Here is a 24,504-nt window from a genome sequence, read left to right on the forward strand (position 1 = left end):
ATGCGAAATTTATGCGACCATCATGTAATGCCTTTTGGTGGCTGATAAAATTTTTTGGATCTCTGAATTTTGCATAATCTTTGCGATCTTCGCGTACTGCTTCGTGAACCCTCAGATGCAAGATCAAACTCGATTTTCGTCCAAATTTTTTTTCGCATTTGTCGCATGCGTAATCTCTGAGGCCTCCGTGCATTGCTTTTTGGTGTCTCACCAAAATGCTTTTAGTTCCAAATGTCTTTTTGCAGTCATCGCATTCGTAATCTTTGCAAACTTCATGAACGGTTTTTTGGTGTCTGATCAACTTCGATTTGTACCCGAATTTCCTTTCGCACTTGTCACATGCGTAGTTTTTACGACCTTCGTGTACTGCTTTTTGGTGTATAAGCCAATGCGATTTTTGTGTAAATTTCTTCGCGCACTTGTCACATTGGTAATCTGTGCGATTTTCGTGGACTGCCTGTTGGTGTTTGATTAATTTAGATTTTTCTCCAAATTTTTTTTCGCATTTGTCGCATGCGAAATCTTTGCAATTTTCGTGTATAGTCTTGTGGTGGATAAGCAAATTATGTTTCTGTGTATATTTCTTCTCACACTTGTCGCACGCGTAATCTTTGCGCCATTCGTGTACTGTCCTTTGGTGCTTTAACAAATCCGATTTTTTTTCAAATTTCTTCTCGCACTGGTTACAAGCATAATCTTTGCGACGTTTGTGAACTGTCATTTGGTGTCTGAGAAAATTCTGTTTCAGTCCAAATTTTTTCTCGCACTTGTCACATGCAAAATCTTTCCGACCCTCGTGAACTGTCTTTTGGTGGATAAGCAAGTACCATTTTTTTTCAAATTTCTGCTTGCACTTGTTACATTCGTGATTTTTTTTACCTTCGTGGACTACTTTTTGATGTTTGATCAAATTATCTCGTTCTCCGAATTTCTTCTCGCAATTGTTGCATGCGAAATCTTTGCAACCATTTTGTATTGTCTTTTGGTTCACCAACAAATCTGATTTTTGTTCAAATTTCTTCTCACCGTTGTCGGATGCGTAATCTCTTTGATTATTATGAACTATCTTTTGGTCTCTCATCGAATTTGGCTTTTGTGTAAATGAATCTCGACAAATATCACTAACGTAGCTTTTGCCATTTGAAATAACGATTTCGTGTTCACTCAAGTTATCTTTTGCAGTGACTGTCCCAGATTCCTTATCACTTTTATCCATTTCGGTGTCTAAATGGATTCTTCTATTTAATGTCACAGTAAATAATTATCAAGTAAAATTTTTCTTTTGGTAGTATTCTTGTATCATGAAACTGTGAAAGACAACACTCAAAATAATTTGTTTGAATGAGCACATGTTCAGTGTTCAAGAGGTATTGTCAAGATTATTTATGAATATATTGTTTACAATCAAATCAAAAATTTATCTATTCATACATTGTCCTCATATACTAGGTTACTTTATTTAAATGCGACCCCTTGAACCAAAGCTGTAATGTCTCTAATTAATTTTAGTACCTTCATTCATCATCGATCACTCGATCAAAACAGGTCGTTTTGCCATTCACCTGCGTCATCGCTTTTTTATTTATTCTTCAGCTGCACCTACATTACTACAATCGGTAAGTTGTGTTTAAAGTATTTATACTTATTTTAAATTGATAAAAATTGTTTGAACGAAAATTTCACTATTATTATTCAAGAAGCAATTAAATTATTTTATATATAATTATACTTTTACGCTGAAAAGTAAATTCTTAGTTCTAAGTACTGGTTTACTGGAACTGAATGAATATTCTTTTAATCAACAATTTTAAATCATTTGAATTAAGGATGTTGGGGACATAATTGAGTACAAATCAGCAACTCTCAAGAAACAGCGGATAACGGGTACTTGATTCGACTAGATGAGTCGGTGGTACATGCGTGCGACCGCGTCACTACCAATATATTTAGTTAGTTTTAATTTATTTAGTTCAAATAAATCAATGTTCAGAACAAAGAATTTTTAACTATCTAAGCTCTTATTATGGTGTGCCTGACCACGTGTTCGACACGACATAAATATACAGATTCTCACTGACACTGCTAGAATACGTAATATTTTAGTAAAAAAATCTCTAAGTATTTGCGTATCATAATTTATTTATGAATAATTCGAATAATAAAATTAATTACAGGGTTATTTTTTCAACTTAAACTTAAAAGTTTCCGAAAACTGAGTAGTGCGCGATAACAGGTACATTTATCCTCCACATCCCTTTTAAAGCTTGTAATGTGATTAGGCAATTTTTCAGCAAAAGAAAGTGTGTAAAAATTTATACTTTTAACCAGCTAGGTATCGCGATTAGACGATCGAGCCTCGCCAAGTTCATCTCGGCCTTTTGGCTGAGAACACAGTGCAATTGTATAAAATTTTCATCTCAGCTCACTATCGATTACACTTGTAAAGTTCGTAATGTGACCAGGCAATTTTTCGGTCATTTCAATTTCATTTTTAATTTATTCATTTTAATTTCAGCTATGAATCTATCAAATAAACAAACAAAGACACCAATTACTTTATTAACAGAAATAATGAGTAGGAAACGTTTGTTCCCCAATTTCCAACTTATCTATGATGGTGGTTCTGGTAGCAGTACATTCACAGTTAGAGTCTCGTGTGATGGATTAAAAGCCGAAGCAACAGGCAGAAGCAAACTAGATGCCAAACATAATGCTGCAAGAGCTTTGTTACAAAAAATAGCTGAACGTAACAACTTGCCACAATTGCTTTCAAGTGTCACTGAATCACCCGTTCGCACTCCCCAAGCAATTGACTTACCTAATTCCACTCAATTACCATTAGACAAGCCCTTTTACAATGCAGTTGGCCATTTGATGGTAAATATTATTTTAAATTATTTTTCCGAAGTTATTGAATTAATTTTTTCCTTACTTAACATTTTCTATTTCCCAGGACCTGTGTGCTATTAATCATTTAAAAGATCTTAAATATGAAACAATTGATACAGTTGGGCCCGCTCATGCCAAGATATATACTGTTGTATGTACAGTTTCTACTTTCCGTGGAGTTGGAATTGCTCTAACGAAAAAAGAAGCAAAGCACAAAGCTGCAGAAGAAATGTTGGCCAAAATTTCTCATCTCGTATCGGATAGCTGTTTTGTTAATAATAGAGAATTAACTGAAAAGGAAATGGAAAAAATGGATGCAAGTATTGCAAAATTAATAGGAAAAAAATATTCGAAATTATCTGTTTTACGCAAGGAGAACATTCAAATTTCTCCAATAAATTGGGGTTTAAACTTCATCAACTTTTATACAGCATACACTGATATATTTGAAGAGAGGCAAGGTGAAGTTTTGACTACATTAAAAGTACTAAGAGATATGTCGTCTCAGAATCAGCTTGATAATGGTGTAGAAAATGTGGTAGATAATCTTAAAGAACTATTCAATTCTTTGGATTTTACTTTTGATTCTTCAGAAATTCCATCAAATGACCCATCCAAATATATCACTTGTACCCGATTGTATTGTTATCCTCCCGTTAATGAAATTGGGGTAGGTAATACAAAAACAGAATCCCAAGTGAGGTCTATTGAAAATTTTCTCGATACTTTAATTGATTTTATGGAACTATAAAATTATATGAATTATTATATATTATATATTAAAAATTTAAGTTATGTAAGGAAAATTAATATTGGTAATAATGGTTAAGAATCAAGTTACAAGTCTAGTTTGGTGACAATATCTTCGAGAAATGTTTTAGTCCTATAAAATCAAATACTTCAAAAAAGTTTTCTCACATTCATAATTATATTCATATTGATATGTTTTAAATTAAAACTTTTTCACACTAATCTGTGCCATGAAGTTTTTAATTACTTTTTGTTCAATTCAAGCATCCGTTGTAAGGCATCAATCTATAAAGTAAAACCTATAGCTTAAATCGATAAGAGTTACACCTATAATTCCGTGTCAAGTGACAAAAATTTTAATTTCCAATCGTAGGCTCCATTTTCATTTTTCATAGGATTTTTCATAGAATTGCTCGTATACAGTTGCTGAGTGTGTATACTGCCTGCAGAGGAGCGTAGGCGCGATCCGATCGGAATGCCCTTTTATTAAATTATCACGTACGTATAATAGAAGACGGAAAAATTGAGGCTGCACTCTCTCTCTACCATAGATATAGCTTAGCTGGGTGTGCTAATGAATGAAAAATGAATCGTGAACGTATTAAATAGAGAGTCCGAGAATCAAGAATATCGTCATCGTGCTGTGCAATAGGGGAATCGCTGGCAGCGATTGACGCAAAAAACGCGTCTATTAGTGAAAATATTGCAACTCTTTGAAATGAAAAGTCTCGCGAGCGAGTGCGAGCTTATCGGCGCGCCGTGCACCGTTCGAAACAAATGACCCCCGAGATACGACACTTTCATCTCCTCGTAATGCGCTATTAATTTGTTCGATACAGTCGTGCGCGTTATATATATATATCTCGAAGTACATGTTACGTTCGCGAAAGTGCAATGAACCGTATAAACACGCGGCAATGATCGTGTCTGCGAGTCTCAGCTGTTGTTGTCGCGCGTTAGCGCGGGTGGAGTCTCTTTAAAAATATCCTCCTCTGTCCCCTCTACCCGTGCGGCCCCGATGAAACGCTTTGAAAATAATGTTTATTCAACGCGAGCGTCGACGGCATTCATTGAGCTGTTGCACGAGAAAAGGCGTGCGTGTGAGGCCAAGGCAAAATTACGCATTATATATAGCGAGACGTTGCGGACATCGGAATTAGGAAAACTTTTTCGCTCGTATCGTTGCTGGACTAGCACGCAATGTCCAGATGTAAGAGTGCTCGATATGCTGAATGATATACTTCCATATTCCATACAAAAACAATGTCGAAAAATTGACAATGGCTCAATCGTCGCGTTCGACGCAATGAAATCTCGCATGTCATCGCGAGTACCTATTTATTATATTACACTTATTATAATGTGTATTGCAATTGGGCTCATGCGTTTACGATGCGTTGCATCATTTGCTCGCTGCGAAGGAGACACATTCGCTGACCCATAGTCGACGACAAAAATGACATAAAACGTACTTTTCTTTTTCTTTTCTACGAGTGTAAGCACGGGCAATTACTGCAATCTTACAAGCGTATCACCACGCAACACTCGTCGACGACTCTTTCGTACACATAGTGAGCTTGATCACACACACACTGCACCGAGGCAGTCCACCACCATGCACCACGCGCGGTATTAACCCACTAACATAATTCTCTGTGCCCACCGTAATATTTTCCAATTGCATTTTCATTATTTCAATTTTTTCTTCTTCCACTACGTCGTCCTCTCGATTCCCTTACGTATATATACGAGAGACGTTTAGAAAAGAAAAAAATGAAAAAGTATTTGGCCTGATTCGGTGCGCACCTATAGGCCGCAGCGGCACATATTACAGTGGACGCTTACACGCGAGCGAACGCATAAACATCGACATTTGATGTGGGAGATCTCGCGCAGGAAAGCTTTTCTCTTTTTGATTTAAAAGCTGACCGAGAGAGACTACTTCCGCGATATTATTAGCTTTGTGAATAAATCACTTATCTTGCACTTGCGAGCGTGCGTGTGTGTATGCGCGAGCGCCTTCAATATCAACTTCGTTGTTATTTCTTTTCTCTCTCTCTCTCTTTCTTTAATGCGCCGCTTACGCGAGGCGGTTAACTCGCGCGCGCGCGCGCGGCGGGGGGATTTATGGCATTTTCAATTGAGAAATTTTCCATTTTTCGAGACGCGCTCGTCGGCGGCGGCGGCTGCAGTGCAGGTTTTGCGCTATTTGGGTCGACGAGCTCCGAGACTCGCCTATAATAATAAGTAGTATATACGCATCTGCACGCTGGAGGATCGAATCTCCGGGCACGAATGTATAGATTTATGCACTCGTGGGCAGAGAGAGAGACTTTGATTGTTGACTCTGCAAGCGCAAATTGGCTACGATCGAAAAGAAAGAGAGAGAGAGAGAAACAAAAGACGAGAGGAGGAGAATATAATTTCATCGATGAATTATGCATTCTATTAGGCTAGCCAAACTCGCTATAGTACCATTACGAACATTCTTTTCTCTTGCTTTTTACGCGAAACAAAAAAAGCTTATAACGCGTAAGCGGATAATGAGATACGAGCTCGAGAGAGTCGCGCGCGCGCGCGGCCCGACCTTGTCGTCGCGGTCTGCTCACCTGTGCCTTTATTCGATTATAACATATTGTACGTACTCGAGAGGCAAACAATAACATGGCAATAACAGCGGCAGAAACAGCAGTATAACGACGACGACTCGACGCAGAGGCAGCTTTACACACTTACATATAGGGCAAACGTACATTAGCTCCTCGTGTGAATGAGCAAAAAATTTATACTCGCGTACGTAATGTCAAGTTTGAAAGAGAGAAAAAAAATCAAATCAAAGCTCTCTTTGTACGTGCACCAAGCTCCGGTGCAGTCTCTCTCTCTCTCTCTCTCTCGCCGATATCCAAAGTAATTTTCCTAAGAACTCCCACTTGTGCGCAAAACGTTCGATACGAATAAAACTCCAGGCGCATGCATATATATACGCGATATTATGCACGCCTCGCTCACACACATATATATTTATTATATACTACAATATACGTATGTATATCGTTCGTTTTACTCGCGCGAATCTTTACATAAAAATATCACCGAAGGGTCAATAAAAAAATAAGAATCGAGACCTCGGAATCGATGCAGCCTCAGCCTTAGCGACGGCAGCAGCAGCAGCAGCAAGCAGACGCCGAACGGCGCTATACACTTATAAAATCGCTCTCTGTCTCGGATAAAAGAGAGAGAGAGAGAGACAGAGAGAGACTTGGAGCGATTCAACGGCTCGCACTTGTTCTTGAAGCGCTGCAGTGGCGAGTCTGCTGCAGTGCCTCGCGTTGCTGCTGCGGCTGTGGCACGACTCGCGCGCGCGCGCGCGAGAGCCATCATCATCTTCAAAGGCCAAGGCAAAAGCTGATAAAATCCATCTTCTTTTCTTTTCTCTCTTCTCTCTTTCTCTCTCTCTCTCTCTCTTTCGTCCAAGCCGAGAACCTTTTATATAAATACGTCAGCGCGAGTCACTTTCGCCTTTTGGCGTACAACACACATGCATGTTCTATAATATGTACGCGATGCTGCTGCTGCTGCTGCTCTATGCCGCGCCTGCACTTTATACATCGCGTATGTATATAAGCGCTATCTCGATAATTAAACCTCGTATTCTCTCTCTATCTCTGTTACTCTTCTGCGTTTTGCCTCGCCTCGCCATGTCTATATCCGCGATATCTTCTTCGTTTGCTTCTTTTTCAAATAAGTAAGCACACGTACTCGCACACCAGCACATCGCGCGCTTGCTTGCTATGCTGCTCTCTCTCTATCTCTCTCGTTCTCTGGCTCGTTTCCGTTTCGTCAAATTCCGGCTAAAAATCTGCACTCTGCAGAACTCGAATCGTAACGAAACGGTAATAAAAACGACTCCGAAGAACGTGTGTACGTTCTGATCCGCCGCCACCACACACCGCCGTGTGCAGCAACGACGCGCGTTCGCATGGGCATTATAACAATTTTCTAAGAAAAAACGCACGGGCGCGCGCGAAACGACGACGAAGCCCAGGATGAACTTTTTTACGCGAAATTTTAGGTGTTCGCTCATCGTAGTAAGAGAGAGAGAGAGAGAGAGAGAGAGAGACGAGTCGTTGCTGCTGCTGCTGCTCCCCTCTCCGTGTGGTCGTTAGCCTTTGTTATATCCTTGCACACAAACACACAGGCGAGAGCCGTGCATTTGCTCTCGCTCGAGGAGACGGACGCACATGGACACATAAGCCACGCTATATAGACACACAAAGCTCGTCGCACTATAAGGCCATTGTAATATTCGTAAACGCGCCCTTCTTTGGGATGCCGGACGACGCGCATCTTACATACGGAATAAATACGGCGAATTTCATGCGTGTGCCCCCCGACTGCGTTTTAGCAATAATAATGCGCTGTGCGGCTCCATATATATATATGCTTCTCTCTCTCCCTCTTTCTATATGTGCGCGTCTTTAACGTTACATAGATAATATACGCATAAACATTCGTGAACGCGCATAGTATATAGCTATTAAATGTGTGCGTGCGCGTATGCGAGCTGAAAAAGTATGAATCAATGCGTTTTCAAGAGGGGCGCCACGGCGAACTTACCATTAGGACTTCATCGGTTCTCGAAATGTATTATATAGCCACTGTATATAGAACTGTATGGGTGTGCTGCTCGCCATGTGCAATGGTCGTCTCGCGATGAGTCAAGTCCTTCGACTCTTATATACACACACACCGAAGGTATACCTAAAGCGATACATTTGCAATTTTCGCTAATTACATCGCTATATACGCATTATCGTTTTTTTTTCTACTCATACTCATTTTTTTGATTTTCCTCTACTCGACTCCATTAAGCGCGAAGAGTAGTAGCAAATGTAACGAGAGCTCGAGCGACAAACGAGCGCACGATGTATTTATTTAATGACAAACAAACGACGATGTGTTTGCCCGACTCGTTTAACGGATTCGAGCCAAATCGAGTGTTTATAACAGACACTCGATGGATTCGCATTATACAGCAATTATACGCGTTAGAAAAAGAGTAGTGGAGTAGTTAACGGATTCTCGCTGACGTATATCATCGAACGCCCACTTAAGTAGACGGACACAGCGCGTTCGAAAATTTTGAATTTTAAACAATCGGTTATCGGTTAATCGCTTTCTTTCTCTCTTCCAATCGATCGGGAATCAGAATCGCGGTAATTCCCGCGTGCTGCTGCTGTCGTGTCAACCGTCAATTTCGATAATTAAAGAAATAAAGCCTTTTCGCACACGACACGCGCACCATTAACGATACGTACGTACATCATACGCGGAGTGTTTGCACGGACTCGTTATATATTTTTTCGTTAAACACTGCCTGTCATTCTTCGCGACGCGATTTTCTCTCTCTTCTTTTTCGTATTATTTCGCTCGCTTTATCGCGAGATAAAGACGCCCGCGTGTGCGTATAGTATAATATACGCAAAATAGTGTAAAAAAAAGTCACGCACACGTGATTTATCATGCATCGTCATCGTCGTCGTCGTCGTCGTCGCTCGTTACATGTATGCAAAAAAGCACGTAAATATCTATACGTATATGCACAAAATGCAGTATACATCGTAGGCGTCTTTATACACAATACTTACACATATATCGCGCGCGCGTTCGCGAGTAAATAAAAGAAAAAGGCCGATGCGAAGGAGGGAAGGATACATTATTATATATATTCGTACCTATAAATTCTTCCCAACTGATGGAGGCATCGGAGTCGGGATCTTGATGATCCTCGTCGTCGTTGTTGCCGACTCCTGCTGCAGCATCGTGAGCAACAGCATCCTGTACCGCGGCAGCCGCAGCAGCACAACCACCACCACTGACACTACTGCGATCACCACCACCATAATCGATGCGCTCCTTCATCTCGACTTTGTTGTCGTTGCTGTGTATTTTTTTCAACTCGTATCTTATTGATGTATCGCTGTTAATTTGTAATGAAGCACAACAGCGGCTTACAAACGCACTTATGTATACACGGAACACAAAAACTAACGAAACTCACAAACAAACAAAAACCATCCACAAAACTGTACGAAGTATACGAGAAACAACGACGGCGACAATTTCAGCGAAAAATGACGAGATAGAGCGAGAGAGAGAGACACACACACGGGAGCGTATAGCGCGCAAAAGGCAACGCGATAAATGTCGTTATCACCGCGGCTCTCGACTGTATGTATCGATGCGCCCACTGTTACATCTCATCGATATATTATTAACGAGCACCGGGCGCAGATTTTCCCTCCTCGTTGTAATCGCACATTTTTAATGCACACACGCGCGTCTTCGGGTGTACAAAGAGAGAGAGAGAGAGAGACATCAATGATACATCGTCATCACGCACGCGGATGATAACCGGAACGAGAGAGACACGATACACGATGGCGATGCGACGATGATGCCGTCGCCGCTGCGCGAAACTCACTACTACTCTCAATATATATTGGCAGCGGTCTCTGCACACGGCAGATCGGAGCGCGAAACTGGCTGCTGGTGGCAGGCAGCTATATCGGCGGCGGCGGCGGCGGCGGCGGGAGACGGCACCACAGTCTCGGAAAACCGGCGTGTCTCGCATATAGTAGTATAGTAAGCACGCTGCAGCTGTGTGTATACTATATAGCGCGTGTGTGACTATACAAACGTGAAATTTTGCGTTCGCCAATCGCAGCCGGTGTATAGCACGCCGCGAAATTTTTTTTAGACTCGCTGCTCCCCCCTCCCTCTCCCTTCGCCAGCGCTCGCCCTTATGCATACACACTATACTCCGTAGTAGTCAGCCGCACATCCACGCACAGACGATACACGCGAGGTGTGTCTGCGCGCCAAACGAAGAGGGGGGGAAGAGAACACGATCGCAAATCCGAGTCTATATACTTCGAGCCGAGATAAGACGCGCGGATCTCTCTGATATTATACTGTGCTATACAAAACACCGATAGACATCAATTAGCGAGTCGTACGCGCGGATCTCGATGTTTTTTTTTAAATGAATCGTCGTTACTTTTTTTGTAAAATGACGCGTTCGAAAATAATAATCGTTGATTTACGAATTGTCATCGCTCGCGAACTTTTACTACATCCGATCGGGCACGCGAACCGAGAGTTGATTGCGATTTATCATCGCCCTGCGCTGAGCCGGTATTTTATTTAATCATTTAAATTCGTATTGTATGCAGTCCGTGACGAATTGCTGCAAGTGAAAAATTTGTCAAAAATTCGCGCGAGAATGGTATACGAGTAACATTATTACTTTTTTTTTTTATTAAATTTTTTACGTCAAGGGAGTAATCGTATATTTCTCGCGACGGTTTTATAATAATAACGGTGTTCGGTGCAAGACTTCCGTGGGAAAAGTGTTTAGGTCCTATAACTTATATCGATGCGGCTGCTTGAGACGTACACACACGCACACACACATATATGTAATATGCATGCATGTATAATAACCGGTCGCTCGATATGTAACACGAGACCGAAAGATCGTAACGTTATACGCGTTCCTGACCCCCTGCGCACGTTTATGCATATAATATTCGCGCGCGCGTGTGTGTGTATATTTGTCCTGCATTATCATTAGGTGTGCGGGTACATTATAATACGTACACGTCCATAAATGCATGCATACAGACGCGCGCTGCGGCAGGAATTTCGGTTGACTGTAAAAATTTTGCGCGCCCGAGGAAGAGCGTAAAAAGAGAGTCTAGAGTTACAACGCGCAGGAAAAGGCGGCGACTGGATGCCGCACTGGATTCTAAAAAAAAGGATTCGAAGGAGGTAGGGGTATGTGTAGGAGTCAATGAGAAGATATAACCAAGCAATTAGTTGAAATAAATGCACCTTGTGAGTCTATATTTGATTTGTTATACAGTATATTGTTAATAATACACATGATACGCCATATAGAGCTTTTAATGTACAAAAGAAGCCTACGAGTTAATCCTCCTATCTGATAGTTTTTATTATTTTTTTTTTCTGCATTTTTTAAAACTTTTTATTTTTCATGTTTTTCGCTTACTTATTTATTCAATCGCAATAAAAAAGCATCGGTTTTAAATAATTTCTTTTGCCAATATCGATGCGGAGAACGTACTTGGGAAGATTCGGTTTCCATTGCGCTCCTGCATCTTGCGTAATAATAAAACAAAAATAAATCAATGATCATCAATCTTTCGCTTCGTATCACTTTACGAACTTATAACGTAATTTTCACAAACACAATACACAATTTTCTTATTTTTATCCTCGATTACGTAGCATGATAATGTGGCACAGGTACGCTCAACTTAACAACCGATAACGCATCTATCACAAATGAACAATTAAATTGTAAAATAGTTTTACTTCTTATTTGATTGTATTTACAAAGGAAAAAAAAGATAGCGACTTTCTCGACGTAGTGGGAAGCATTTTTTCCGTACTAACCATTACTGGAAGTTCATTGGTTTCTTTTTTTTTTGAATTCATTTAAATTCATTGATGAATATTTATAATTTGTTCATTATAAATTTTGGGCAGTATTCATTTTTGTCCTCCACTGAAAATTGATCTTATGATTAATAGTAACTACTTAAAAATGCTAAGTATTAAAGGCCGTGATTTCGGCTGTTTTTTATGACTTCAATCGTGAAAAAAATTTACGAATTAAGTATTATCAACCATTTTTTGTTTTACAAAATTGATCGTATTGATAGAACAAAAATAAAACGAATTTCATTATTTTGTACAAGAAAAATTTACTTGAAAATTTGATTAATGCTCAATCGATAATTGAGCGTATAGCGTATAAACTCTTTCAATCAGCTATTATTTGACAATTGTTCGATAGAAAATGATAAAAAAAAATTAATCGAAATAAAAGTATAGATGTGTGATCACCAAGGCGCTGACATTTTGCACCTCGGTAAGGCAGTCTTACGAATGAGTGGCGAGAAACACACGAGTCTTAAACATATTGTCCTCTCGCAGGAACGTCGACACGATTTTAACCTAATCATTAAATAATACTAAATATATTATTTTTATGTGGAAATTACCCGTGATGGGCTTATCGCTAATTTCCTCACGTAATACGAATCTCGAATTTTTAATACGATAATTTCCTCTTTTTCGAGCTAGGTTTTGATTCAGTCTGTGGCGCTTTTCTTGCCGTCTGATTATTCTTTCCTGGAATATAAGTTAAATTGATTAGGTCATAGCACTTGCTACACGGAACCATATCGCACTCACTTTTTTGAGCCGTTCGAGACCGCGTAGCTCTGTATCCCAACTTTGCATTGAGCTCTTGTATTATGGCTACATTGCTCGCAAACTTTCTTTCATATATTTCTTCCATAGCTGGTGTCATCCACCTTGGTCTCAGATCGTTGTTTGAGCTCTTTTGCTTTATCGTACCGTTCTGCCTGTCTTTCATTTTTTGCATTACGGCAAGCATGGCATACGTGGGTATGCACGGTGGCGTTGGCGACGGAGGTGGCGTGAGAGACGACGGAGGGATCTGTGCGGTAATTCTGGCAATTTTGTCGGGATGACAGGCCAACACCGACTCCCAACTGAAGTCCTCGTCGCTGTTCATGCGTTGCAGAAGAGGTTGCGACGTACTCCTGGTTATTCGCATTTCTCCGTTGACCGGTTTGCAAGGCCTTCGCTCGGGTAAATTTAAGCTTTTCTGAGCCGCGAAAACCACCGAGTTCTCGTTTGCGTACGAAAATCTTTTTCCAAAGAGTTTTTGGAAGTTTAAGTTCTCTCTAAATAAACTTCTTAAGTACGAATAATCAGGTCTGGTTTCAAACTTAAGACTGACGATGTATTTCATGTAATTTGAAATATTTTCTAAAACAAATAAAAATTGAAAATTAGCTATGTGACACTAAATAAATAAAATAATTAAACCTTAAAATGGGGGGAGTATTCATTACCTGGAATATTTTTGGTTCCAAAACATTTTTTCATAAATAAGTCAATGTTTTTCATATAGTATTCCTTTTGTTCATGAATTTTTTCTGGATCTGTATTTGCAGGTAAATCACCTTCCTCTTGCTCCCATGGTAATCTGCCACACATCCATTGAAGTATATTATAACCTAAAGTTTCCAAATCTCCTCGTCTAGAGTGAGCTAATGAAAAAATAAAGATAATTAAAATAAGCATTTCAAATTTGATAATATACAATTCTATAATAATTTGTATGTACTTACTTCCATGATGAGCATCTCTGCAAGTGTATACTAAAGTGCCTTCATGTGCTCTTCTCTCATCATGTTCAAATGGTTTGTGAACATTGTTACTGTTTCTAAACCTATATGCTAATCCATAATCAACCAAATAGGCTGGCGTTTTTTCAATATCTATATTATTATTATCACGGCTTGTTTTCTTTAACAAAATATTGCATCCTTTGACGTCTGAGTGGGCGTACCCTTTACTGTGAATATACTCTAAAGCATATAGCTGTAAATAAAAGAACAAGGTCCATTATCTCTACATTCAATATCAATTGTAAAATCAATAATAGATTCAAGTTAAAGAAAGGATAATTACCATTTGAACTGATAAACTACTTATGATCTTCTTTGACAACTTTCTGCCGTTAGATCTGAAAATTTTGTCCACATCAATACCATATCTTGGTATAACTAAAAATCTGTATCTTGCGCCATTGAAGTGATGTGATCCAGATCCTTCATATGTTGGTATTCCAACTTGTCTCAAGTTCTGTGATTCGCACCAATCTTCAACTATAGGAAAATCAATCAAGTTAGTATAAATTAATTTATACTATTTATCATACAGGAGACACAGATTTAAGCCCTAAAATCAAAATTTTAATCCCCTTTTCTGAAACTTCTATTAAATATTTTTCCAAATGCTCTATGGCGATCTTTATGCAGATGTTCTTAAAGAAATCTGAACCCCAGCTGAAAATTCAAACTTTTAAACAAGTTTTCTTAAACTTTTACTAAATAGTTTCACTTTTACTTAATAGTTTCAGAAAAATTGTTTGAAAATTTAAGTTTTTAGCTGAGGTATGGATCAATTTTGCTATAGAGCCTTTTAGAAAATATTTAGTAGAATTTTTAGAAAATAGAATTAAGATTTTGTCTTTTTGACTAGTTTCTATAAACCCATAATGTACTTTTAAATTTATACTTACTCATTTCTGCTTTAGCTGCTCTAATGTAGAAGTTCATTTCAACAAAAAGAGGTCCATTATTATGAGGTTCAATTTTGATGACGTACTTTGCTTTTTGTCCAACTGGTTTCTTAATATCACTTGAGGCTAGAGTACAAAGAACATTTAAAATAAGTTTTTAATATGAGACTGAAAAATAAGTTGACAAATTATTTTGATGATTTACTCAATCTTACCTAAATATACATCACCGAAGCCTCCGGATCCTATGGGTTCGCCTATTCTCCATGATTTTTTTGTTATGTCAGTCAAGATTTCACCAGGAGGTAATTTCTCTGGCAGTCGACAACCATAAGCAGCTACTCTTTGAGGAATTGATTCTTCTGCCATGCGTTTTGGGGCCATGGTAGTTATTTGAAGTCTTTATGTTACAAATAGATGGTTATAAAATCTGAAATGAAAATAAAATGCTGTCAAACTAGTAATAAAAAAATTTTATATGTGAGTATTCAATGTTGTTGTATACAAATTGAAGTATTTTAAAAAATTATGTCAAAAAAACTGAACGCATGTCTAAAAAAACTTCATCTTCTCATCGCGAACGAAACAGCGAAGACATCTTTGCCAGTATCTACCATCAACACTAGTCACACAAACATACTGAATTTTTTCATTGGTTCCAGAAAGAGTTTTGAGGTTATGTAATTTAAAGGTAAGACGTAAGGTCAATAGCACAGACAGTCGCCTCCACCGAGATGCAAAAGGTCGATGGTATAATGGGAAGCATTAAAACGAAAGAGAGAGAAGGAGAGCAAATGTGTGTGTATGTATGAGAGAGAGGAAGATAAGAATATGATAAAAAGCCCTCGGCGTGAATTGAAATATATGCTCGCGAATGACGTTTGGGAGAACAATAACAATAACAAAAATCGAACACAGCAAACAGCCACTGAGCTGCTATGGAGAGGAGGCTTACTTTTATAAATAATATCAGGCCAGAATGCACAAACCATTTATACACGGATACAGCTCAAAGAGTCATATCGTATACGTGAAAATGTCGATGCACACACCTGCATTTCACTGAGAGAGACAGAGAGAGACGGAGAGAAAGATGAGAACAAGCAGCTGACGATGATGTGTAAAACTATTATAAGATTATGTGCGTGCAACGAAGCAACCTCGAGGCAAAGCAAACACTTTTTATATCGTTTTTTTTTTTTTTTTTTTAATGAAATTGATGTATACGTAATAATGAGTGAGTCGGTGATCGCTACAATCGTTGCGTCTACGCTTAGCAGATAAGCAGAAATTATATACGATTACGATACGATAAATGACGAAAAATAATTAATAGCAAATGATTTACTCACTCTTAATTGACAATTCAGTAGAGCTCAACTAGCACAGCTCAGAGTCTCTTTAACTGATTTCCACGAGGTCAAACGCACGAGGTTTGAATAAGCTGGTGTTTAGAGAAAAAGTGAGATGAGAAAATTCGGGGCCCACTATTTATAGGTATACAGTGCACTAATGTGACTTTCACCCACGCAGTGCACTGGGCAGCGTCTAAACGTGTGGTCAATTGTCACCGTTTTCGAAAACTCCTTCTTTAACCAATAGAAAGCAAGCCTGATCAAGAAGACACGGAGCTAGCAACAGCCATTTTTCTCGAAAAATACAGTAGAAAGGCTCATCATTTCTCGCTTCTGCTTCTCTCGCTTCCTTCGTACGCTGCTACTTGCTGCTGCTGCCTTCCTTTAAGACGTGTAATGGTTGAGCTGCAGCGCCGGATGATATTATATTATACGTGCGTGCATATATATGTTAAATTTCTCTCTCTCGCAATGACTCTCGAACACTCGGCTGTTATATATCCTATATTCTACCTACTCACGGACTTTAAACAATTCGATCTATATCCACACCGTATGTGGTACGAGACTAAACACACACACATACACACACCCACACACTCGCACGCGAACTCTCCGACAATTGTTAACCAATTTTTCGTTATTTATTATTTAAAAGGCGAGAGCAACTGTTACATTATACACATGCACCGATATTTAACACACCAATATACACTAGCGCCGGGCCAGCAGTGCTCCGTTTACGGAACACATAAAGTCAGTTCCGATGAGAAGCAGAAAGAGGGAGAGAGAGCGATATACGGTGCAGCACCCCCACTTTCTATCTCACTCGCATATAGTAGTCTTTATACTGCAGCATTTAAAAGTTTTACATGTGTGCGCGTGTGAGTTTGAACGGTCGGTCAGCAGCAGCGTACAGGTGTTTGTGTGTGAGTGTCGAGCTGCGCGGTGGCGGCGCCGATTGCGAACTCGGAGCGCATCTCAAAATGTCCGGCGCTTTAACGCGCGACGACGGCTGCTGGGCGCCGTCGAACACGCGCGGCGCGATTTTTCGTAAACAAACGATTAATGTTTTTCTTTTTTGATGTAGAAATTTTAAACTCGTATCGAAGATCTGAATTCGAGGCCAGATGATAAAAAAGCAATGAGAGTGATTTAATTATTTATGCACGTAAGAATGAAATCCATTTTGTTATATACAACATAATAGCAGTTGTTACCCTTTCAATTATTGTCACTAAATGTGTCAGACTCAATAATGAGATTCCTCCAACGCAGCGAAACGAAATTTATCTTCCCTAACAATTATATGTGATCACTCGTGTTGAATAAACACTTTTCACTTCTGTGGCGATTTAACAATTCGAAGGATTAAAATGTGTGTGTCACTGATTTACCGAATTACTTGGATTCTGTCTTCCTTACTTGGAACTGATTGCTCATTGTGAACAATTAAATTAAAGAAAATTATTTTCATGCCTATAAGACCCCCAAAGTAATGCTTGTAGGAGGATTTAGAGTTGAATCACACTTTTTTTCACGATGCACTATCAATTTCTGGCAAGGGAAGCGAGATCCTAGCTATTACCAACCTGATATAGAGAATCTGTTGTTAATCGCGCGAACGTCCAAGAAGTACTGAAAAATTCGTCAAGCGACTCTGCGAATAATACCGTGCGCCCGGTCGTCTGTATGTAAGAGATGAAAACACACGTAGCCCGCGACAAAGTTTACATATTGTTCACTCGTTAGAATAAATACGTATTACAAGTACTTATACACCTGCTGAGAGACGCATTAAGTTCACCCAACAACGACGACGACTACATTATAATGATATATGTTCTCGCATATCTCGCCGAGAACGCAGGTCAAAAGTAGGATAAACAACATTGGCAGTTTTTGAGTCGTTTTTCGTATCGTAGCTCCGAAGATGCGCTAAATGAACGCGAGGCATAGGTCAAAATGAACTTCTTTTGTTGGTCGACAATGCGACGAACTTTTTTGTGTATCATATAAAAACTCCGACGTTCGCCGGTAAACAATGCCGCGATATACTCATGTGCGTATAGGAGTTGATATCGTATTACCCGGAATTCGAGTTCAACGCGTGCGTTCAGTTTTCAGGAAACGCGAGACCGACCATTTACGAATGCAGCGGCTTGTTTACTTATCTTGGACACGCTCGGCTGCAGCAGATTAACGACTCCGAAATTTTCATCACCTAATATACTTACACTCTTTAATGGCCTCATGCTGTATCGCGATAATAAAGTAAGCGATGCGGGTCGAGTACGATTTAAATGCCCAATTGCGCGCGTGTGTATGTGTGTGTAGTATAGTGTGTACAGCAGCCGCGACCAGCTGATTCGACCGTCGCTTCATGCACTTGCGCGGTTGTATATATTTTATGTGTAGAACTAGAACTGTGGAGCTCGATCGTAACGCGCAAGCTCAAAAGTCTCACGACTCTGAAACAGACTGTAAAGTCCAAAGAGGCAAAAGCGACTGTCTCGCCACGCTTGAAAATGGTCAAAGTTCTGATGATCGACAACGATTACTAATAATTTTTGTATAAGAATTTTAGATAAGAAATTTTCAAGCGTTTGTCACTATTAACTTCTTCTCGATAAATATACATTGAACCTTAGACAATACTTCTTAAAAACGTACACGACAAGTAAATTATATACTTTTACATGTAATCTCAATTTTGAACTCGTTAGGAAACAATCAATCAATGAAAAAGTCAGTTGGATAATTTTAACTGAAAATAATTTATTTCTCATTAATTCTATTCATCGCTTCTACGCCATCTCTTTCATAACTTCTTCGGTAATCACCGTATTCTATAAAATTCAACAGTTGCTTCATCCAAAGATTTCATTCAATGAAACGAAAACAAATACACATGAAGAAAATTAAAGCTCTTCATTAAAAAAAAAAAGTATTACAGTGTGCTATCTACAAGATAAAGCAACTGATTTCCACACAATATCCAATATTAATTGCGAGTGATCTATCACGCAATTCGGCTAGACAATGCACGCTCCGCGTTAATCGTCAGACGTTCAAATCTGCTCTTCAACATATAGGTATTAATGACGGTTTAAAGTTATTACAAAATTTATGTTAAAGTTTCATTGCTAACGCTCGAATGTACAGGGAATACATTTATTTCTTAACTATTACACTTATTGCACTACTGGCTTGAACTTCGGTGCAAATTGAAGCCATGAACAGTAAAAATCGGATGTTTTCTGCAGCAGATTTAAACGAATAGTTGTAAACTTTCTTTCAGAATCGATCGATCAAAGATCTATCAATAATCGAAAACACTACCTAACAGTCTCTTATGTTTTCAAAGTAACAAAAAACTATTATTTATAGCTATGTAGAGAAAAAAAAAGTAATACCATAGATCCACATCATGTGTACTCGTACGAGAATGTATGCGTGTGTGTAAATGTAAAAACAAATTTAGTATCACTTGGTTTATTTTATCTAACATTCTGGATTTGAGTGCATTTCGAAAGTAACTATTTATAAATACAAATATACTAATTTTGAGATTATTAAATTGAAAATATTTCGTTATATCATCAATAACAAAGGCTAATAATCTAACAGGAAAATTAAACGACTCTAGTAAAAAAAAAAATTTAGAACCGACGTTTAACCAATCAAACAATAATTACATAATCGTTTATTATACATACGGATACTAACACTCGGAAAACATATATTCCATCACACATTTCAATTCAAAGATTATTTTGATAACTATATAACTTAACCTTTAGCTATCTTACTGAAGTCAATTTTAGTACAATTATCATTTTGTTCAAGATTGAATTACAAGTAAGTTTCAATAGCTGAGGGTTAAATTGGAATTAGATACGCTATTTTTATTTGTTTTGCATTTAAAAAGATCCACTCAATGCATCGTTGTTGCAGTAAATAAACTTGAATTATATCGAGTGCAATTTACGACATAGTTCCTAAATCCCAAAATTGGAGCAAACGTTCATTTTTTGGTAAAGCCATGGAAGTTGGTCTTTCATAAGTTAACATAATGTCTTTGACTTTTTTCTTTAATTCCCTTTCAAAAATTTGTCCCGACGTACGCTCTAAAGCACCTGCCAAGTCGTATTCTACCTGTGGCAAAGGTTCTCTTATAAAACGAGCAGCCGTAGCAACACTCGGTAAAACATGATCTTGCAGTGCCTTAATTTCCCAAAGACTGCTGTTTATGGCGTTGCTCTGTAAAGGATCACGCTCCTCCATGAGGTACGGATCACCGGCGGCTCCACTTGGCGTCAACAACTGTACTCCTGAAGGTTGACTATTTTGCGGGTTATCAATCAAACACTTGAGTCCTCTATGTCGCATCATCAAATTTCCAACAAATAACAATATAATGAGAATGTCTTCTGGTGGTGCGACTAAAGTTAAACGTGAAAGACGTTTTGCAAACGCTGCGACTAGACCTTCTGGTAAATGTCTGTGACAAAATAAAAATTAAATTAAAAACAATTTATCACATGTAACGGGTGATCAAATATTTTACATCAAAGATTGATACTTACGTAGAGGTAAGGAAAATATCAGCAAGGTAAAACAATCTTGCTTTATATTTTGTATGAAATATTTCTGGTTCAAACATGGAATACAGTTTCGTGAAAATATTTGGGTATTCCAAGTTATGTTTCGTGACTAATACAAACATGCCTTGCAAGGCTAGTACACCTATTGGGCCTTGTACATCTAGTGAGTCCATTAAAAAATCTAATAAGAGAACTGGTTTCTCTAAATGTGGCATAACCTTCTCTATTAGAACAAATAATATCTGCTTATGTAATTCTGGAGTAAGTTCCCAGCGTATGGCACGTGACCAAACTTTATTGAGTGATTTTTTAGCAACTGCATAATCAAATTTAAATTCACTGGCAGCTAAAGCAAAAAAATGAACAGTTATTTAATTTTATTGTCTACAAAAATAATGGTGACAGTAGCACTATTTTAAGTTCATTGCTTACCATTTTGTGGTCCACAAAGACACTCTGCATCTTTTTTTACTTCTAGAGGCAGCAATTTTAAAAATTCTAATAAATTTTTTATGTAAAAATCTGGAGGCTGTGTTTTTGGTGTTAAAGTTGGCAAACTCCTCCATGTATGAAAAAGAACATCTGAATAACCTGTTACTTCTTGAAATCTTTCTATCAAAGCAGTATTATTTTTATCTGCCGATAAAAGTTTCATCATTATAAGTTTCAAACGATGAACTGGAAAATAGTGCTGCACATTTGCTACTGGGTCAATTGGTGAATTTCCTTCTGCTACCATCAAATTGATAGCAGTTGTAAGTGCCTGTGTTTGGATAGCATTTGATGTGGCATCCATAGCATTCGCGAGTTTATCCCAGAATTTTTCATCATAAAGTTCACGCAGCCAATTTTTGTATATTAGTTCTGGATTACTCTCTATAATAGTAAAAAAATAAGAAATTTAGCATCCAATCAAATCCCAAGTAAAAAAGTTACCGAATGATTATTCAAAGTAATGGCAAAAAATATTTACATTTAAATAGTATATTTTGCACCTAGGGAGTGAAAAACTGGAAAGTCTCAGAGCACATGTAACTTATCATCCGAGGCAAAGCCGAGGTTGATAATCACATGCTCTGAGACTTTCTTTTTCGCTACATAGGTGCAAATACAATTTTTTGTGAATCCCCCAGCCTAAAGTAATATTTTGGTTTTGCTCAGCGGGAGTAAAATGTTACTTTAGGTTGGAGTGGCACAAAAAATTATTATTGGTTCCTTAATAATTATTTCAATAAATTTAAGGGTGTGTAAATCACAATTAGATAAGAAAGTTTTAAAGTCGGAGTAAAAATAAAAATATTCAACTTATTGTCTCAGATTAATAGTAAAATATTGTTTCAAAAGTTATGTAAATATTCTTGTTTTAAAAGCTATGTCAATGCCTTTATTTTGTTGTTTTTTAGACATCTGCGTATCTTTAGAGAAATATCCCACAAAAATCTCTAAAAATGTATTTGAAATGATCATTTAAGATTGACTTCTTTCAGAAAATAAGTGTGAAAATTATTACGTTTAATTAACAAGCTCGAGAATTCTTTAATCCATAAATATTAATATAAAAGCAAAGATTTCTTATGCTATGGCATATATCATGCTCTTTATTAGTCAGAATTACTATCACTAATGTATTTTTAGAAACCCATCCACAATTATCAACAGAACATTATACTATAGGATGAGACTTAGATAAAGTTGAAATAATCATGAATTCATTTATCACCGTCTTTTTCAGTATAAAAAATAATAATCACTCGTCTGTAACCACATTCACTCCAGATTCTGCTGGACGATGCACATTGGCTTGTACACATATGCAAATATTCTGAATTTTACATGTGTACTGACAGTTGGAAACAGACACATCGAGCATGATAATTGTGTGGTATCTAATATTGAGCTAAAAATCCTCAATTTTCTCGATTCATCGGATCGGGAGGAAAATCTTACCTGGCTCGGTGAGCGAAATATTTCTTTCCATGTACATATCGCCTCTTTTCAGCAGTTGCGTGAATACGTGTTCGAACGTCGAAATACAATCTTCGGTGCAATCCTGCGAACAAAAATAGGTCGTGGGCGTTACGGAGCTGTGTAAACGACATTGGATTCGAAGTAATTATCGAAAGGGTAAAGCACAAAAGAGTCTGACGCATTGGATTATTCCAAAAATCATCAATGTGTGAAGTTAGACTCCACACACTCACACATACACGCGCACGATGTACTCTCGCACTCGTACATATATACACACACATGAAAAAGTACGTAACAATGCTTATTCGTTAAAGAGGAGAATTTAGACAAATTCGACGACTAAAAGAGATTCGAAGTAAAAATCATCGAGTCCTCGAAACACGACAGTTAAAAAAATTAAAGGAGCAAGTAAGAAGATTAACGGAATTACTAACCTCCCAAGCGTCCATCATGTCGAGCAAGTTGTTGGCGTATTTGCGCGACCCTAGAAATTCTTGGGCCTTCTGGCTCAAGAACTTTTTCGCTTGCGACATGTTGTTGTCGTTGCTTCGATTAAATATTTTAAACAAATGGCCCTGCGTCGTGTACTCCCACGACCGGATATATAATACGCACTGTACGTGTGTGTGTGGTTTGGTGGTAAAAAAGAGACTCCGAGTAAGAGAAGCTTATACGTTCAGCGGCGCACGTGCACTATATAACGCAGGCCAGCTGATGTGGACTGCCAAGCGAGCGGTTCTGAACTGACTGAGAGGCCAGAGAGAGCTAGTGCCAATACTGCTGCTGCTGCGTCGGCCGCTGGTGCTTGCTGTGCGCAAAGCTGCTGCTGCTGCGGGAAGCTCGCTGCTTGCGAATTGATATATATATATTATATTATGTACATACGTATCTTATTTCTATATATAAGTAATAAAAACGAGCCGTGCGAGAAATCGAGCTCGTGTGTAAGTGAGCGTTCATACTTATATATAGGTTGGTGGTGTATTATAACGCGTAAAATCGATTCGATTGTCTTTCGGGGTAGCGGAGGAGCAGAGCGGCATTAGTCGTCGTGCGGACCGTATAGTTCCCGATTGATTGGACGGTGTTGCTATACACACATTTGTCGACGTCTTGTTTTTCGGGTTACATCGGATCGAGTTATATCTATATCATTTACTCGAGTGAATTATTTACTGTTAACTCGGTATAAAGCTACATACCGACGAAAATTGATCCTCTCGCTATTTTCGGCGAGCTTATATTTATCGTCCTGAATTTCGATTACAATCCGTCGTCGGATACTCTCTGCCCCCCCCCCCCCCCAGNCCCCCCCCCCAAGTGACGTGAAAATAGCGGAATTCGCGCGGATATTATCGTGCGACGAGTAGTAGTATTATATGCGTCAGAGTAGTCTGCGCGGTGTGTGAGTTGAAGCTCGATTATTCGCCTCTCTCGATGTGTATATTATACATGTTGTAAATTATCCCTACTCTTCCTCCCTGACTCTGCCTCTCTCGTCAAACGATGCATTTATAGAATCGAAAAGTGCAGCAGCGAGTTAAAAGTCTCGCAAACGGAGTCGACGTTGGTGTGTGTATTGGGATGTACACACACAGAGCGACAAACGTACAGGCCAATAAAATGCAATTCTGCCTGCCACGCGCGCACCAGCTAGAGTCGCGCGTGTTTTTCTATAAATATAAAAAACGAGTAATTACTTCTTTTTTTTTCTCTCGATAAT

At 38.5% G+C, this 24,504-nt stretch overlaps 4 protein-coding genes across 11 annotated transcripts in view; 1 reads left to right on the forward strand and 3 right to left on the reverse strand.

The window, feature by feature from the left end:
* The window catches only part of LOC106655658 (histone-lysine N-methyltransferase, H3 lysine-79 specific-like), a 62,225-nt gene extending 52,062 nt beyond the window's left edge, over positions 1–10,163 (reverse strand). For both annotated transcript variants that reach the window (XM_014376162.2, XM_014376161.2), the window contains exon 1: positions 9,375–10,163. In XM_014376162.2, coding sequence (XP_014231648.1) covers positions 9,375–9,561 — 187 coding nt within the window. In that variant the 5' untranslated portion in view covers positions 9,562–10,163. The remainder of the gene's footprint in view (positions 1–9,374) is intronic.
* On the forward strand, positions 1,460–3,861 carry LOC106655661 (interferon-inducible double-stranded RNA-dependent protein kinase activator A-like). The gene is made up of 3 exons (XM_014376166.2): positions 1,460–1,616; positions 2,516–2,877; positions 2,954–3,861. Exons 1-3 carry the CDS (start codon positions 1,490–1,492, stop codon positions 3,638–3,640), a joined length of 1,176 nt encoding a protein of 391 aa, XP_014231652.1. The 5' UTR covers positions 1,460–1,489; the 3' UTR covers positions 3,641–3,861.
* Positions 10,164–11,516: 1,353 nt separating the features above from the next.
* LOC106655626 (serine/threonine-protein kinase VRK1-like) lies at positions 11,517–17,881 on the reverse strand. 7 transcript variants are annotated; one of them, XM_023463509.1, is made up of 9 exons: positions 17,796–17,861; positions 16,201–16,585; positions 15,064–15,278; positions 14,849–14,974; positions 14,236–14,432; positions 13,893–14,145; positions 13,614–13,811; positions 12,925–13,527; positions 11,517–12,861 (listed from the first exon to the last, which is right to left on the reverse strand). In XM_023463509.1, the coding sequence occupies exons 3-9, from the start codon at positions 15,230–15,232 to the stop codon at positions 12,782–12,784; spliced, it is 1,626 nt and encodes a 541-aa protein (XP_023319277.1). In that variant the 5' UTR covers positions 15,233–15,278; positions 16,201–16,585; positions 17,796–17,861; the 3' UTR covers positions 11,517–12,781. The 7 variants fall into 7 exon arrangements, with proteins under 7 accessions (XP_023319277.1, XP_023319273.1, XP_014231607.1 ...); XM_023463505.1 differs by having other exon boundaries at positions 16,201–16,608; positions 17,796–17,853; XM_014376121.2 differs by lacking the exon at positions 16,201–16,585 and having other exon boundaries at positions 17,796–17,881.
* A 1,080-nt stretch (positions 17,882–18,961) lies between these two features.
* On the reverse strand, positions 18,962–23,563 carry LOC106655632 (nucleolar complex protein 4 homolog B). Its single transcript, XM_014376129.2, has 5 exons — positions 23,216–23,563; positions 22,758–22,860; positions 21,243–21,686; positions 20,793–21,156; positions 18,962–20,707 (listed from the first exon to the last, which is right to left on the reverse strand). The coding sequence occupies exons 1-5, from the start codon at positions 23,312–23,314 to the stop codon at positions 20,191–20,193; spliced, it is 1,527 nt and encodes a 508-aa protein (XP_014231615.1). The 5' UTR covers positions 23,315–23,563; the 3' UTR covers positions 18,962–20,190.
* Positions 23,564–24,504: the final 941 nt, after the last annotated feature.

Source organism: Trichogramma pretiosum, unplaced genomic scaffold (genome assembly GCF_000599845.2).
Source record: "Trichogramma pretiosum strain Unisexual culture from Peru unplaced genomic scaffold, Tpre_2.0 scaffold96, whole genome shotgun sequence".
Lineage (NCBI taxonomy): Eukaryota > Metazoa > Arthropoda > Insecta > Hymenoptera > Trichogrammatidae > Trichogramma > Trichogramma pretiosum.